Below are 18,361 nucleotides of genomic sequence, written 5' to 3'. Positions count from 1 at the left end.
TGCTCCTTGATCAGCTGCTGCTTTAAACGCAATTTTTTAAAGCAAACCAGAGCACTAATAGCCCTTTCAAACTAGAAATTGCATTAAAGCTTGCTCACCTGTTAAGGCTTCTTGAACAGAAAACAAACAGCTGCACACGGGTCACCCAATTTCGAGCCACAAATTGTAAATACAAGGTCATGACGTCACTGCCCAAATATGGGGCCTTACACCCAAATATGATCAAAAATGCAGATTTTAGAGGTTAACAGTTTTTCGGCCACATGTCAGTTAACTACTATTTTTTTGGCCAATTAATAATTTTGGGTAGCTATTAACTTTCTTTTTCCTGCAGTGAATATTGTACGGCTCATAACCCGAATTTTCTTTACTTCAGCACGTCAATCCCGTTTGGGGGTAGGCCCTACTAAAATCAAGGTATAGATTTACATGAATTCACATAAACTCCGCCATTAGTGCAATTAATAAGTAACTGAAAATCTATAAAAGAATATCATTATCTAACCGAAGTAGTAAAATGTGTTAGCGATAGCTGTTAACACCCCTATTGACCGATTTTTGCTGTAAGGCATATACAAATTAGATTAAGTCGTGTGATCATCAATATGACCCCAGCCTCATAGATCCAGACGCACCGGCCAGTCATGATCTCGTAATGATCTTCCCGACCTGGTCATGCATATCCTGGCATAAGCTATTTCAAAGTCACCTTCTTTGTAACTTTCATTAAAAAAAATTTGAATCAGTCTCCCACTTATGATGCTGTATGTCCTGTATCTTGTTGTTGGCCTACGGTTTCAATCCATTTTTAGTCCTGCAATCAGTTGCCACCGACGACAGAAAACAATATAAATGCCAAAATATACTCTTAAATATTAACAAATATAAACTGGGCCATTATTTTTTGCAATTCAATTGATGCGATAGAAAATAGCATCACATAATCCCATAACGCCGTAACGCTGCTGGCAAGGTAAAAATACCGCTATATCTTGAGTTGATTCGCTTCTTATAGGTCGTTGTCACACAGGTCGAACGGTTCTCTATCCAGTCCCTCATCACAACTTCATTTTCTTTTGTCACTGTTTGCACCGATGGGAGAGACATAGAAAGACATGAAAGTATTTGACACGCGATAATTCGACTTTTTTTTAGTGTAGCCCACTTTGAATTCGTACTGAGTTCTTTTTTAAGCGTTCCCTCAATGGTTCCAGAGTCTTGGGTCAAGAGTTAGGCTCGATTTCCGCCGTCTCCCGGGTCCGAGTCAAGAGTTCAAAGCACTAAATGTTTTGTCTTGAAGTGAGAAACCGTGTGTAGGTTTTCCGCCTGAGTTGCCGAATCAGTTTTTTGTACCTCGACGGTCGACAGCCTCCTTTGCGTCCCTCGATAGCACCTTTTTCGGGTATTTCAAAAGAGTCTTAATGATATCTAATTAAGGGTTTTAAGAAATGAAACTATTTCAAAAAGACCGGATTAAACACCAGCCTAATATTCTCAATAGTTAAAACTGCAACATCAGTTCAGTATAAAAATGTTTTCTCGTAAGAACAAATTCCATGTACTTAGAAGACTAAAGATGCTGATTTCTTTGAGCCATCAGAGTTTCTTTTTGGCAAGATCTGATGCTAAGAGTCACAGGTTTTTCCTTTGGGTAATAATGTTTAACTAGACGATCTTTTGGGTCCGTGAAAACAGTGTTTTTCTCTTCCCAACACAAAAATCTTTTATACATTAGAATTATTGGCTGAGTTTTCTCCAAACAGCCCTGTGGATGATGCTTTCTGTTTGCCGCACAGCAATTTTCAAGGAGTTATAATAACTCCTCTAGTGGGGTTAATTTAACTCCTTACAGTGGAATTATTTTTTGGGGAGTTATTTTTAACTCCAAAAAGGAGTTTAAAGAACTCTTTTGCGGGAGTGAAAATGACTCCAGATATTGTGGGGTTAAAATAACCCCCCAAAAGGAGCTATCCTGTACCTAAAATTTGTACTCCACTTTCAGAGTTAAATTAACTCCAAAAAGAGTAAAAACAACCCATGTAAAGAGTAAAAATAACCCCATTGTCGGAGTTATTTTAACTCCAGACCGGGAGTAAAAAGAACTCTTTTTCAGGAGTAAAAATGACCCCAAATTTGGAGTTAAATTAGGAGTTAAAGTAACCCCCAAAAAGGGGTTATCCTGTTCCCAAAATTTTTACTCCCTTTTTGGAGTTATAATAACTCCTGAAAAATTACGGTGCGGGTACTGCCTTGGTGCCTTTGCACATAGCAATATCATTAAATGTGCCATTGGGCCATCAGCGGGACAGAAAAATGTCAGAAAAAAGCATGTCTGTTTGCAAAACTTTGCTGCTTTCATTAATATCAATGATCATTTTCAGTATAATATAGAATGTCACTTAACTGTTAATTTTTCATTTCTCAGTTAACTACTAATGTTTTGGCAAATTATGAGCTAACTACAATTTTTTTGGCCAAATATCAGTTAACTAATAACCCCATTGGCACCCTCACAAAGGCAAGTTGCTCGAGATTGTCCAAAACGTTTCCCGTAATTTCTCAAAAAGTTGCTCGAAAAAACAAAAACTTGTTTTGGTCTGATGCTAAAATAAGCAAATTGTACAACAAAACTAAGATTTCTAAGCATTTTTGTGCAATTTTGCGGTGTAATCAGCGGTGCTAAATAAAGTTTTCTCTATCTGTAATACTTGGTAAAAAATGTTTTACACTTTACGTACCTCAGTTTTCAGCTCTTTTGATCTGTTGTATTTACCAACTTTTAGTGAATAAGCTTTTTTAGTTATGACGAGTCATTTATCAATGCAAATTATGTCGGGTACACTGCCCGACACTAACATCAACGCATAAGTGAACACCGTTATTCAGCCATCGGGAAACACCTTGAAACACAGCATGGCAACAACAGAACAAAGACTGACCATCTTTTCAAAGTTCTGAGGAAATGTAACTACAAGTTTGATTGCCTAGTCTACGAGATGTTATACATAAAGGACATCAAGCATTCTCTTAACACGCAAGCCGACTCCATTCTCGCTAAACTATTTACGTGACACTTTCGTACATTATTATTATTTTTTTCTTTTATTGTGTTTCTTACCTTGGGAATTATACCCATTGGACCCGCAAATATTCTATGTATTGTTTCAAATTTTATATATTCGTTTTACACCTTATACTTTTTCACTTTTCAGCCTGATAATGGCGTAACGTAGCGCCGAAACGTCGTTCACTTTTTTAAATGTTTTTTAAATGTATTTTAAAAATCTTTTAGCGTTTAAAATGCTACTACGATCAAAATTTAATGTCAAGTTTTTCACAAAAATACTTTCTTTTCAGCTTATCAGAAGTGGCTGTACCTGTTTCGGTCATTGAAATGAACTTTGGCGCCCTCTAAGTGAAAATATTGAGCTTGAAAATGTAGGTTTTTCGCGTCCGCCATTACAAATTTATGTTCCAGTGACAAAGCTATTGTTCTCTGATTGTGACGTCATTTTCTGAACACGCCAAGAAAACAAACCTGAACCGGGCTGTGTATAAAAGTGGGACGGGGACAAGGGGACAGGGACATTGGGACGCGTGTGTGGGGACTTGGGACTTGGGGACGCGTGGGGAGGGACGTGGGGACATCAAGCATGGGACGCGGGGACGTATGGGACGGGGACGGGGACGGGGACGCGGGGACGTCAAATATAGAGACCCGGGGGACGTGGGGACGTTAATGTTTATTGTTTAAGTCAAAGGTAAATGCGATACCTCTTTCTTCACAACCCACCCTACCCTCCTTATGGTCCCAATATTCCAGCAAGGAGACTTGGACAGCGGTCTCACTTTATTCAACGCTGGGGGTTCTTCGTCACGTTTATCGTCATGGAGGATTTCCAAGGTAAGGTTATGTTGCGTTTGTCTCGATTATCACTAAAATCCTAACACATCCTTGTTTGAATCTTGTAAATTTTGAGCTTGAAGGATACTATAGGCAATACTTAGTTTAACGATTTGCATTTTTGGTCGCCAGATTGTTCAGATTTGAACTACTTATCGGACGAAGATACAGAAGATGCTAGAGTTAGCAAGCGGAGTAGAAGGTGTACTTCGTCACGATTATTTTCAGTTGTTTTGCATGTATAAAAAAGCCTTAATGTTACTACAGTAGTTTACATGTATAGAAGGAATGCATTGCTACTTTGCGTGGCTGTTCACGGCCAACTTTGCTTCTTTGCTAATGTTTCTAGATTAAAGTAACATGATATCTTCATTGAAATAGGGTCATGAGGTTGCACAGCAATTCTGATTTCAAGTTTTCGTTAACACTGCTATTTTCATTTTTTCTCTATAGTGTTTTCAAACAAAGTCAGGATGAAGTCTTTGATACGGTACGTTCTTTTACTATATTAAAGGTTTTTTGTCCTGTCAGTAGTAGTTTCGTTATTAAGTGCAAAAACAAGCTACATTATAGTCACGACAACCCTTTTTTATTTTCTTCGTATCAATAATAACTGGTACGCCAGGCCAATCTTTTGTAATAGAGAAGATTTATTGTCAGACTTAAAACCCCAACTGAATTTTGAATACATTTTAAATAAAGGAGATGTTTTGCTCGTTTGACCAGCTCAGGCTTTACCATGGGAACGAGAGGTTGCTAAAATCTCAGCTATAAATTCATCATGTGATCTGCCTAGTAATGGATTAACAACGTGTCCTTCCACAACCATTGAAGATTAACGCAAATTAAAAATCTTATACATCAGTCCCGGTTAAATTTGGGTGATGTTGATTTTTGTATTAATTTTTAACCTTTGATTTTATTTAGGCGGATAGCAGCCCTGTCAATTCCCCAAATGCTAAGAAAATTAAGAGGTAGGTTTTAAAAGTAATTAAGCAGCTGGTAATTCTTGGATATGCAAGTTTGGGGGATGCTAATAGACCCCACGGTTTTTTCAACATTTGACATGGACCGGTTAGTGAAATTCCTTTGACACCACTGGACAGAGCGCCTTCAAATTGGTAACATTGGCAAAGTTGCAAAAATTTGTAGACATTTGTAAACTTGTCTCCCCCATACAAACGTCTGAAAAATTTCGCGACTTCGAGGAGCTATATCTTCGTTACTTTTCGACAAATCACAAATCACTTTTCTTTCAAGGCGCCCTTTCCAGTGGTGAACGTTTTTGGGTGATGCAAGAGTTGGTTAATTTCCTTTTATTATTATTTTTTATATATATACAGCAAAACGGTTGTGCGGGAGGAAATCGCGTTTGTAAGGCGAGCAATCGAGATAATTGACACGAGTGAGGAAGAGGAGGACTCTGAGGATAGTCAGCAGGTACATTGAGTGACACATAATGATACCGTATACGGTATCTAATAAGTACTGACATTTTAGGTTGATTCTCCAGCTAATATACAAACCGTTCGTTCTCCAGTCAGTTCATTCGCGAGATAATCATGAACTACAGTCCAAACATTTTTATGATGACAGTCAGTGGTCTCAATTTTAAAGTGACAATTTTCTAAATAAACTACAACCGTAGAAAAACGCCGTTTTACAGTACTTTTTCTTCCCTCAAAAGCGACGTTATACATGAAAATGACTGTTTAAGGAAGTAATTTTCAAGATCAAGCTACTCTACATAGTTTATATTACCCAAATGAGCCACTGAGGTTCCATGATTGTTCTTAGCGCACGCAGTTTAAGTCATTTTTATTGTTCCTTGTTCCATCAAAGTTGTAGCGAGACCAACCACTGTAACAGTTTTCCGACTTTTAGAATCTTCAGTTGGTGATTAACGAATCATCCCAAAATAGCAATGGATTAATTAAACATGAAGGTGCTGTTTTATAGAATGTCTTATGAAACAATGTTTTTTTAGGAATTCAAGAAGTATTACGAAGACGACAGCCGCCTTCCTTATTACGAGAAAGGCAGACAATCACCATATTCCAGTAAAGAGAGTGTAGACATTCTGCTGAGAGTGAAAGAACCATGTTGCACTGAAGTCCCCCTTCAGGTGATGGAGAATGCTTCGTTTGTAATAGATTTAGATGCTCTCCCTCACCCCGAAGATGTGCGGGCGGACGATCTTGGCAAGTGGGTCCATATTGGCTCCCCGAAAAGCTATGTTGCTGTTGAGAGAAACAAAAGTGGCCATATCCTGGATGTTCAAGTGACAAGGCAGAAAAGAACAGACGCTGATTACATCATGGTGGTTAAGCAGTATCTTCACCACGACAAGGAGGCACAATATCGGAAGCGGATTTCTTTCGTGTACGATAGCAAGTCGAGAAGGCACCGACTGGCATTGCTTCAGTATTACTTTGAAGGTGAAGAAACCCTTTTGAACCTTAAGGAGCATGGAAATTCAAAAAACAACACAGAGCCTTATGTTCGAACGAAACCAAGCACATTCGAACAGCTGAAAGAAATATCCAGAAGCTGCCAACCCCGAGAGGTCTTTTTCGAAGCTGTACGTCAGAAGGGGGGATTGAAGTTTTGCCGCTCTAAGAGTGATCTGCCGCGAAATTCCAGGCAGGTGCAGAACGTATTATCGTCTACTTCGGCATCCTTTATGCCGTCAGCTAGTTCCAGTAGAGATATCTTGCTTGAAGCTATGGAAAAGTGCAAAACTAAAGATGGTTATGTCAGAGAGGTAGTTGGTGCACCAGAGCCTATGGCCTTTCTTGCCACTGACAGGCAGCTAAAAGATATCGAGCTGTACTGTTGTCAGGAAGACGATTTTTCAATTCTTGGTATTGATCCAACATTCAATCTTGGCAATTTTAGCGTGACTCCAACGACCTACAGGTGCCGCAAAATTGTTAACGTAACCACAGGTAAATCACCTGTTTTCCTTGGTCCCATGCTTGTTCATCAGAGCAAAACGGAACAAACGTACCGATATTTAGCCTCATCAGTCAAGCGATTCAATCCAAACACCGTGTCTCTTCAAGCCTTCGGCACTGATGGCGAACGTGCTTTGTCAAATGCATTCAATGAAGAGTTCCCTGTGGCTGACCATCATCGTTGTTTTATCCACCTGCGTAAAAACATTGAAATGAAACTCTCCAGTATAGGCATCAATGGGCGTTACCAAAATGAATTTCTCGACGACATATTTGGTCATAATGCAGCAGCTATCTCGTATCACGGAATTGTGGATTCCGATGATTCGGATGACTTTTATGCAAAACTGTGCTCGCTGGAGGATGTTTGGAATGCTCGAGAATGGGAAATCACATACCAAACTCCCACATTCTACGACTGGTTTGTCAAAAATGTTGCTGACACGATCAACGCATCGATGCTGAAACCCATGCGACAAAAGGCGGGACTTGGGGATTCCCTATACACAATAAACGACAATGAAGCAGAAAACCACCTGTTAAAGCTCAAGACGGACCACAAACGTGTGAACCTCGTAACGCTTATTGAAAAGAGCCATGAACTTGTGAAGGAACAAGATTCGTTGCTGGAAGGAGCAATAATTGACCAGGGGGAATGCAGACTCTCAGATGAATATAAGCACCTGAAGATATCCCCAGAAAAGTGGAGAAAGATGAATCCTACGGAGAGAAGAGCGTACACCAAAAGAGCCAAAGAAAGTGGTCCCATGTCACAAACGCTTTCCACACTCTCCATATCACATACACAGTCCGGCATCTCTGGTATCCCAGAAAGCATTTTATCCCATCAATTCTCTAAGGCCCAGAGGCTCTTGCGAATGAATAAAGTTAGACATGGCTTTGGGGAAGACGATACTCTATTGGTAGCATCGGATACATCAGCGAAACCGCATGTTATAAGGCAATGCAAAAATGGTAAATTCTGTTGCGATGATGACTGTCCCGCATACAACCATTCCAGTCTTTGTGCTCACACACTGGCGGCAGCAGAATTCAAGGGCAAACTCGTAGATTTCGTAACATGGCACAAGAAAACTGGTGTACAGACAAGTGTGACAAAAATGTCTACTTATGGGCTGGATGTTGGCAGTGCTTGTAAAAAGCCACATCAACGAAGAAGAGCGAAGAAGACCAAGGAGAAAGAGAACTTCATCGTTGAACATGTAGACAGAGTGCAAACTCCATCTCAGAATCGCCAGCCCGTGAAAATAAAGATTGTTCGAAGAAATGGAGAACACGAAGTCTTGCAAGAAAGTCTAGCAGAGACAGACGAAGGGCATCGTGAGGACATCAATTCGTATTCTCTTGTGTTCCTGTCTGATCATCCCCGAGTGACAACTTGTACAGGATGTGGAATCAAATTCGCTCGAAAGGCCGATGGTGGACTCTTTCCTCCTCCGCATGATGTCGCCATTACACACAAAGAACACCGTCCCTGGAAAGATAGAAATACAGGGATCTTGAGAGTTGGAAAGGAACAGGCTGTCTATTTTCATGTAAATATCTCTTGCGTTCAGAAAGGAAACAGCATCAGTAGCGCTACCTTTGACGGAGCACAATTAGACATTCATCCCATTGTCAAGCAACGTCTGAACAAGGAGCATAAAGATTTCCTCTTTCAGCAGTTGAACATTTCACTATAAATGAACAACACTGTAAAACGTTCCATGCCGAAAACACTACTTACGAGTAAAAGCGTTGAACCTCAGCAAACAGAGCATGTAGTTAAGATTTAAAACTATTGTTACTAAGTACTGGTATGTGTTTTCATTTTGAGGCGATACCTGCCCTTTTTAACAAGTCTCAGAGTAATTGCTTGCATTAGGTGCGGTGCATACCATGCGGTTGCTTCTCAATCAATAGGGGATTTTTGGCCTCCATCAACTGTAAGTTATAAAGTGAAATTTTGTTGATTATGCAGTGAGCACTAGCGTTGTAACGTCGTTCATATTCTATTTACATTTCTAGGACAATGGTTGCACTCATTCCAAGTTATTGAAGATCAGACAAAGATTATAATAATTTGCTTACAATTTGTAATGAAATTAGGGATACGCGAGGCAACTAATCGGAGGATACCTTTCATGGCTTGTTACCAAGTCATTCCTCGTTACAGTTTTATTGCAACCAGTGTCCTAAGTTCCTTTTGCTATTACAGCGGTAGTTCAGTGTTACTATTCTTCAGATTACACAATTGAAAAAGTAAGTGAAAAGATGTTTGTAAAAGAGTTACTTGGCAGTTTAGTTTGCGGCCAGGTAAACGTACAAAGCAACCAAATATCAGAAGGTCAATAAGCCGAATTACGTGTTTACAAATTAAAGCATGCTGTTCACGTTCATGTTATTTGACTGAACTGTCTCATTGCAAAGTGACTTAGCTAACCAGAAAAACAGTTTTGCAATTTGTTAGATTGATTTCCTCTGGGTGTAGACAGTTCTGTTAATATGAAAACATTCTTTATTATGTAAGTGAAGTTTTCATAAATTAAAATAATGAGTTTATTTTGCCTTCCGTTCACAACGTGGTACTCGCTGACTCTTTTTTTTTATTTTGGCCTCCTCAGACAAACCTTGAATACTTTTAGAGAAAACCCGCTTTGATTAATAGTGACATGAAAATGCTTTTTTCCATGGCTTATCGGATGTTTTCAATGACTGACACGGCTTCTGCCACAGGTCGTCGACCCTCTGTGTTACACTTTCATTCACCCAAGGGCAAGTCGGTTATGTACGAATCTCCTATAATGCTTTATTTGCGGCCCTTAAAATAAGAAGTGGCAGTGAGTTGTAAAGCGAGAAGTGATCGCGCTCGCCAAACAGTGAACTGAATGTCGTTATTTCCCTTCTGCGAAAGAATTAAACGCCGCTTTTAATCGAGCAAACCAATGCACAACGTGGTGAAATATCGAGATATCTTTTCCAAAATCTGCGTACGTTATAACGCTCAGTTTAGCCGAAGACATCTCTGAACCTAAAACTTCTGTATATTATAGTCAGGGATGTGCAAGGGTTGCGTGATGATCAAAACAAAAGCAGTAGAAACTTACCGTGGAAATCCTCGATCCTCCATGCCTGTTTACGAAACGAAGACTCGGCCAAGACCCCGTGCATTGAAGAAAGTGAAACCGCTGTCCTGGTCTTCTTGCTGATAGAAAATTGGAGCCCTAAGCAGGGTAGGGTGGGTAGCGGTCGCCAAAATTTATTTTCGATTCCAAATAAATAAAAAAGGAAACTAGATTACTTGTGGCATAAGCGAGCTTCGAACCCCGAAGTGCTAGCTCCGAAATCTATTGCATGTGCCTCTAAACCACTGGGGATTCAACTACTGAAACAATATTCTATTTTGTTTGACATTTTTTAGTGGCAAATCTAACAGTAAATGCTTGCTAACAGTGCTTAACCCTAATCAAGATAGTCAGTGCGCTTACTCCTATATGAAGAAATATTTTGTGTAAACATCATAAGGTGTCCGATGTGATTAAATAACACATTTTCACGAAGAAAGAGATATCGCGTTTACCTCCGACTTTACCTCCCGCGTCCCCTACATTTGACGTCCCCGCGTCCCCGTCCCACACGTCCCCGCGTCCCATACGTCCCGCGTCCCATACCAGATGTCCCCACGTCCCTCCCCTCGCGTCCCAAAGTCCCAAGTCCCCACACACGCGTCCCGATGTCCCGTCCCCTTGTCCCCGTCCCACTTTTATACACAGCCCCTGAACCGTGAGAAAACAGCAAGCGATTCTCAAAGCTTCGCTCGTCTTCGCCCGATTCTGGAATTGTGAAGGAGGAAATCGTAGATTACGATGACTCTGTAGAACTAGTACCGACTGAATATGAGAAAGTCAAATGCTAAGGGCAGCTAGCCTCAGAGAAGAAAAAAAAACACACTTCACCAAGTCGTAGAACACGCCAAGAAAACAAACCTGAATCGTGAGAAAACAACGAGCGATTCTCAAAGCTTCGCTCGTCTTCGCCCGATTCTGGAATTGTGAAGGAGGAAATCGTAGATTACGATGACTCTGTAGAACCAGCACCGACTGAATATAAGAAAGTCAAATACTAAGGGCAGCTAGCCTCAGAGAAGGAAAAAAAAACACACTTCACCAAGTCGTAGAACACGCCAAGAAAACAAACCTGAACCGTGAGAAAACAGCGAGCGATTCTCAAAGCTTCGCTCGTCTTCGCCCGATTCTGGAATTGTGATGAAGGAAATCGTAGATTACGATGACTCTGTAGAACTAGCACCGACTGAATATGAGAAAGTAAAATACTAAGGGCAGCTAGCCTCAGAGAAGGAAAAAAAACATACTTCACCAAGTCGTATTTTATGCAGTTTGTGCGGTAACAGCCGGTTTCGCTACTTGTCTAGTTCGCTACATGTTCGCTACTAACATGCCGAATTCGCTACTTAGTTTATTCTGTCCTAATATAAATAATATTCTGTCCTAAATATTTTTATACAAAGACAGGTTCGAATTACAATCTTGAATATGCAAATTTTGAAACAACGCAAGTTTCGAATTACACTCTCGATTTTATGGTAATTTGCCTTGCCGATATTTCTTCTTTATTTCCAAAAAGATCATCAGTACTGTTATATTGAAAGATATATATTACTTACAACTAAAAGGAAGTTTCACATATTAATTATTATCCTTTTTACATGCGGGGACGTGTGGGTAGTCCGAATGACTCCCGCCCCTAAACAACATACAGTAAGTATTACATTTTAACATTACATAAAATAACTAAAAGAGCTCTTGTTAATTTCACAAAGTAAATGCTCGATTCGAATAAAGCACTATCAAGTGGATAAGTATTGGAGAAACCAATTGCTTTATCCACCTGATAGCGAACATTATTAAACCTACTTGGACTGTTTCGCAATTCTGATATTTTTACTTATTATCCTTTTTACATGCGGGGACGTGTGGGTAGTCCGAATGACTCCCGCCCCTAAACAATTAAAATTACATAAACTTTAAGTTAATTTCGCAAAGCTAAGTGCGCAATTCGAATGAAACATTATCTAGTGGATAAGTATTAGCTTAGGCACTTAGATACTTGTAAATTTCGCAAAGCTAAGTGTGCAATTAAATATCTAAATAACCTACTGTATACGACTTTAACACTGAATCCTACGAAGTTTCTTCTCTGAAACGAGACAATGACTATTCTTAAAAATCCTAATTAGCTTAATCTAAAAATCTGGCCTATGTGTAATTAATAATAGCTAACAGTTTCTCTTTATCTAGTTCATTCAAAATCGCGAAGCGATGATATGTGATGCCTTCTTGAGAAGACGGTTTGCTGAAATGTCTCCTTTCTCAAACTTCTCCCACGCATCGAACAAACGGGCTTGTATGTCAAGGTATGTTCGACGCTGGATCCTCTTCAGCTTTCTCTCGGATACAAGGCGGATCTGAAGGGACGCCAGTTTCGCTCCCTTGAAGAGTAACTCGATGAGCAGGTAGAACGGGATCTGTGATTTTCCTTGTGCTCGACGATTTAGGCCATGGTGCCACCCTTCTGTGTCATTGTTCGTTCTGACGGACTGTTGGAAGACACTCCAGGAGGACGGGTGCCACATGGTGCTGCTGATCCACGTGTTGTTAATGTACTGCGTGAAGGCTTGTAAGGGTTCTGTCACTGCTTTTGTTTCTAGTCGGTGGAAGGCGGCTGGAATTTCTTCGGCGGGAAGAAAAGGCAGGGCTAAAAATTTTCGGATTAGGCGATGCGTGCCTCGGTCGTTAATGTACGCTTGTTGGAGACCAAGTTCCTGGACCTACGATAGAAAAGAGCAAACGAGAGTTTAGTTAGAGTATAGTAATAAGCACTGATGACATTAGCACTTGCATACCAAGTTTTGTGAAATTTAATTTTTAAATTGGAATCATATGTTCCCTAGTCGAATAGAATTAAGGCCACTGAAAACTGTTCTAAATGACACAGATTTATACTTACTTTCCTTCACAGAGCCTGAGCCCAGTGAAATGCGCATCCCATGATGCGTACCTCGGGGAGCAGCTTCCGGAAGGTCGACCACATGGCCCTTTCGAAGTCTATTGTGACTTTCTTCACTGAAGGCTGGTTTGGAAGTAGTTTTAAGATCTCCTTGATGACCGCTCTATAGTCTTTCTTCTTTTTCCCGGACATTAATACAAATACCAGGGGTATTTGTTTTGCATGTTCCTCGCTCCTGACGAAGGCGTTGATCGTTAGTAACTGCGTAAATGGGGCCTTGCAGAGCTTGAATGTACCGTCCACGTACCAAGTTTTGGCTCGCGAAAGTATAGGTAGCTGCTCATCGGTGGCAAATACTAGATGACGACGATCACGCACCTAAAAGAAAAATAATGGAATGGTTAAACGACTTTGAAATTGAATTGCTCGGGGAAGGGGATCTTGTAAGTCTCATAAGTTGGTTATTTCATACACAAAAGACAAAAAATCGTTGAATTATACGACTTTGAAATTGAATTGCTCGGGGAAGGGGATCTTGTAAGTCTCATAAGTTGGTTATTTCATACACAAAAGACAAAAAATCGTTGAATTATACGACTTTGAAATTGAATTGCTCGGGGAAGGGGATCTTGTAAGTCTCATAAGTTGGTTATTTCATACACAAAAGACAAAAAATCGTTGAATTATACGACTTTGAAATTGAATTGTTTGGGGAAGGTGGTCTCATAATCTTCATAATTTCAGAAGGAATTTCAAATATAATTTTAGCTCATGATAAAAATTACACGTCATCAATTTTACCTGGACATCTCGACGCAGGAATCCCTCGGGTAGATGGTCCTCGTCCAACTCGAAGTCCAAACTCTTTGGATCTGATGGGCCGTAGTTACTAAAACAAGGAATGACCTACAATGATCTACAATGACCTACAATGATCTACAATGAGCTACTATGAGCTGCTAGGAGCTAAAATACGTTGTTACTAAAACAAGGAATGACCTACAATGATCTACAATGACCTACAATGACCTACAATGACCTACAATGACCTACAATGATCTACAATGATCTACAATGATCTACAATGACCTACAATGACCTACAATGATCTACAATGAGCTACTATGAGCTGCTAGGAGCTAAAATAAGTATAAGATGAGTTAAAATAAGCCCTACAATGAGCTACAAAATGACAGACAATGATGTTTGTCATGTGTCACGCTTGGACGTGACACTAAGCTCATGGTATTAAATTGCCAAGCACATTTTGAAAAGGCAAAACAAAAATAAAGCCTGATCTCAGGTAACTTGAGAAACTTGAACATAAATTATTGCAATCGCGTTTTTACCGGTAACACTATTATACCCCGTATCGATGGAAGTCATCCTGCGCCTGCGTGAATCCAGTGTATTGTCACAGTACTGTTTAATTTGTTTGAAAAAAAAGACAACACAAAACACAACTAACGGGAAAGGTTGCAAGGGATGGTTTGGACAAAAGTCACAGTATTGTGACAATACAGGATTCACGCAGGCGCAGGATGACTTCCATCAATACAGGGTATAATAGTGTTACCGGTAAAAACGCGATTGCAATAATTTATTTTCAAGTTTCTCAAGTTACCTGAGATCAGGCTTTATTTTTGTTTTGCCTTTTCAAAATGTGCTTGGCAATTTAATACCATGAGCCTAGTGTCACGTCCAAGCGTGACACACGACAAACGTAGCTTAACATCATTGTCTGTCATTTTGTAGCTCATTGTAGGGCTTATTTTAACTCATTTTAGCTCCTAGCAGCTCATATTAGCTCATTGTAGATCATTGTAGGTCATTGTAGATCATTGTAGGTCATTGTAGGTCATTGTAGATCATTGTAGGTCATTCCTTGTTTTAGTAACTACCGTGACGGGCGCAGTCTTTGTCGCATGTAATTCGCCGCTTTGGCTAGGTTCACTGGTTTTGGCAGGCTTGGACAAGGAGCGTCCGTTATCTCCTCCATCAACACTTCATTAACTATGACCATGGCAGGCTTGAATAGGTTTTTCTTGGCTTCTGCCTTTGTTTTGGCTGTTATCTTGGCCGCCAACCCAGCACCAACTTGTCCTTGGTGGTTGTGCTCGTGCCGCCCAAGGACCAGCTCTCCGTCGGCTCTCTGGATTACAGTAGCCTTGCATGGGTTGACCTGAAAAAAAACAAGAGGAGAGCGCGGGTAGATTAGATTAGAACTTAGTGAACGCTTATTAGCATTACCAAATAAAAATCAATCACGAAGTGGTGTATCTTTATCGACAAAAGTTCACATCAGAACGTTCTGTTAGCTTCTGTATACTTATCAGTAACTAATACTCGCCAAAGCAGAGCGCGCGCTTATGATGATCATCAGTGACGTAAATATCACCAGAATCTAAAGAAAAAAAAACACATACCTTTGGCCTGACGGTGCACTGCCAATCTGTATTTTCTCCCCGACGTCTTTGAACATTGTACGTATATCCACGGTTGTCTATCAGCTTTGGTCGACCCCTCTTAGTCGAATCCTTAACAATTTCAAACTCGAGACGGAAGCTGTCTGGCACTTCATTGGCTGGGGGCTCCATGATGGACGATTCGTCTTGAATAGCATCATCACCAGGTAACTCCTATTTTAGACATACACAGATTATTTAGAGGCGTTTTAAAGTCATCTACCGTTAAAGTTTACCATTAAAGAAGACACAGGCTAATTAACCTTGTGACTGTGAATGCTCATAGTAAGTTGTAGCGATGGATTATACAGTTAACTGAGCATATCATATTTTAAAGTTGCAACTTTCTACAAATAGTTTAAGGCTTACCATTGTTAGACTTGTTGTCTGATCGGGGGGTCATAAATCGTCGACTGGAACGAATCGCTGTGGGTCGAACGGGGGTTGAACTCTGACGACTCAAGGATTTCGGCTGACGACTCAGTCATAGATATTCTGGAACTCTCGGCCACTGGACTAAAAAACTGACAGGCTGTGCAAACCCAATCTATGCCGGTTGCTGTACGTACAGCGGCTCGATAATCTTGTTGAGAAATTCCTATAAAAAAGAAAAAGTAAGTCGCTACGGAACGATTTCTTGTAGCAAAATATCTGACATCACCTCAAAGATCAAAGGGGGTTTTACAAACTGAATGAAAATGAAGTATGAAAGGTAACTTACCAGTGTTACAGGTTCTGTGGTTCCACTGTAAGCAATCGTTACATTGAATTGCTTGTTGCCGCGATGTAACCGGTCTTGTACCGACGGAGATTCGGAGTATTGGTAGGTGTATTTGTATACGTACTAGCTATAATAATACACAGGCAAGACGATCGAGAGTCCGCACCAATTTCACCTGCATTCTAGCCACTCTCGAGTGCTCATTTATCCAAGTGTAGATAAAGTTTTGCTTTATAGCTCTTCAGGCACAGCGAATCAGAGTGGGTACAGTTTTCAGTTCAGCTAAGTTTCAGTTCTAAAGCAGCTAGCTCGTTGTCATATGCATGGTTTTTTTTTTACCATCTTAAACGGACTGCTGTCCTTTATTACTGAAAATTTAATTGTTACTTTAGTGTTACGTATCTGAGCTGAGGATTTTAAAATTAGATCTAATGTTAAGTTCTCTTTGTCAGAAAAGTTAATTTACTCATTTTCAATATAAATAGATAAATAAGGGGATCGCTCGCTCTTGATTTGGTATATCAATTTAATAATTTTCAGTGCTGACATTAAAGACTGTCACATTCTTTGTAGCTCATGTTTTTTGAAAAGGCTGTGTCTGCCTATACCTTCCCTATCGATTGACTGCAGATCAATATAGCAACTTATAAATTGCAACGCTAATAAAAATTCAGAGATTTCACCTCATCCAACTATTGTCAATGATATCCCCTTGTATTCCTATAACTTTTATAGATAACTTTATGAAATTGTTGTATGTGACGTTTTTTTTTTTAAATTTATTTATTATTCAAACCCAGGTGTGCATTTTTTGGATGCTCTCTTTACTGGGACCAGCTTTGAAGCTTTGGCTAGACAAGAAAATATATACAGTGGAACGGTTAACACAGACATGTTATGATGTCTATATTATATGGGTGTCCGTATTATCCGGGTGTCCATATTAAGTTAGCTCTCTGGAAAAAAGTCACAGACACGTGATTTATTTGATATATAGCATAAAGGAACAAGGAGGAAGAAGGGTAGGAACAATGACTGTAGCAAAAAGCTAAGGACGTGAAACTTGTTGAGTAGGAGGCAGAAAATTTATCAAAGGACTACAAACAGGGGAAGAAAGAAAGATGTATCAAAATCAAATGTGTCATGCTATTTGGCTGCAGATGTTTTGGTAATAAAATCTTATTAACCCGTGAACTTGGTACAATGTCTACAATTGGCACATCATTGTGACAAGAAAAAATAGAAAGTGCCTGGGTAACCAGTGTCTGTAAAGCTGGATTAAGAATATATAGGAATTTCTGACTTGAAACACAGAAAAGTGGTTGTTGTCCACATTAACTACTGTGCTAACTACTGTGCGTACTAAGCCGGTTTATTTTAAAGAAAAAATTTATGATTTTCCTCAGGACAAACAAAACTGCCTGTTATATATGGGTGTCCAATTAAGCGGGTGTCTGTAGATCATAGAGTACTGGGTTATCACTGCATTAATAAATTATTAGTTGCAACTAACGTTATGTATTGAAAAACTAAATGGTTCAGTACATCACTAGGTTGCACGATTCTGCTGATAACACAAGGTGCCATAAATTCACTGCCTCTAGGAAGAAGTGTTACACAGTGGAAATTATGTTTATCATGGAGGCCCATCCTTGATTGTGCTCTGTGGATTTTTCTTGCTGGTTTTTTCCATTGTAAAATGTTATTAGAAACTAGCATTTTTAAGAGTTAAAACCCCTAAGAGGGCCTGGGAAGCAGTTTTTAATGTGCGTGGGGCGGTGACCACCTACATTGAGGTGACGGGGGGGGGGGGGGGGAGCAAATTTGGCTGTTCTCTCTTTGTGGCTGTTTAGAACTGTCAGATTACTGAACCTTTCTTGAGTCATTGTTGAGCAGTCATGTTCATAGATTTCAAGCCACTGAAAAGTACCTTTCTCCTACTGAGGGTGATTGCACATGCTGAATCCACCACTAGAAGTTTGCAGATCATGATATTACACTGTAGGTTCCTGTAATGCCTTCAATTTGTCTAGCATGTCATTGAAATGTGCCAGAGACCACATCGTCACCTGATATAATTCGTTTTAAGAAACCGTAGTTCATGGAGTAGTCTTCAGATTTAATCAAGAACCTTCATCAAAAAAGACTATTCTGCATTGTTGCAAATGCTACATAGCTTTGCTGGTTTGAAAATGCAGAAATCTTGGACGATTGACTTTTTAAGGCTTACCACGCACCAGAATGATGGGATCAAAACGGACCAATAATAAATTTAGATGCTGGAAGA

General features: G+C 39.9%; 2 protein-coding genes and 1 pseudogene across 2 annotated transcripts; 1 reads left to right on the top strand and 2 right to left on the bottom strand.

Moving 5' to 3' along the window:
• The first annotated feature begins 3,805 nt into the window (after window positions 1-3,805).
• Window positions 3,806-8,564, top strand: LOC140922375 (uncharacterized). Its single transcript, XM_073372366.1, has 6 exons — window positions 3,806-3,904; window positions 4,009-4,106; window positions 4,358-4,394; window positions 4,832-4,878; window positions 5,248-5,344; window positions 5,892-8,564. Exons 1-6 carry the CDS (start codon window positions 3,806-3,808, stop codon window positions 8,562-8,564), a joined length of 3,051 nt encoding a protein of 1,016 aa, XP_073228467.1.
• Window positions 8,565-11,567: 3,003 nt separating this feature from the next.
• LOC140923033 (uncharacterized) lies at window positions 11,568-13,812 on the bottom strand (annotated as a pseudogene).
• Window positions 13,813-14,785: 973 nt separating this feature from the next.
• LOC140922374 (uncharacterized) lies at window positions 14,786-16,092 on the bottom strand. Its single transcript, XM_073372365.1, has 3 exons — window positions 15,723-16,092; window positions 15,315-15,527; window positions 14,786-15,070 (listed from the first exon to the last, which is right to left on the bottom strand). Exons 1-3 carry the CDS (start codon window positions 15,723-15,725, stop codon window positions 14,786-14,788), a joined length of 501 nt encoding a protein of 166 aa, XP_073228466.1. The 5' UTR covers window positions 15,726-16,092.
• Between the last annotated feature and the right edge of the window lie 2,269 nt (window positions 16,093-18,361).

The sequence above is a fragment of the Porites lutea genome, chromosome 13, assembly GCF_958299795.1.
Source record: "Porites lutea chromosome 13, jaPorLute2.1, whole genome shotgun sequence".
Lineage (NCBI taxonomy): Eukaryota > Metazoa > Cnidaria > Anthozoa > Scleractinia > Poritidae > Porites > Porites lutea.
The sequence above is the reverse complement of the archived record's forward strand: the minus strand, read 5'-3'. Positions and strand labels throughout refer to the sequence as shown.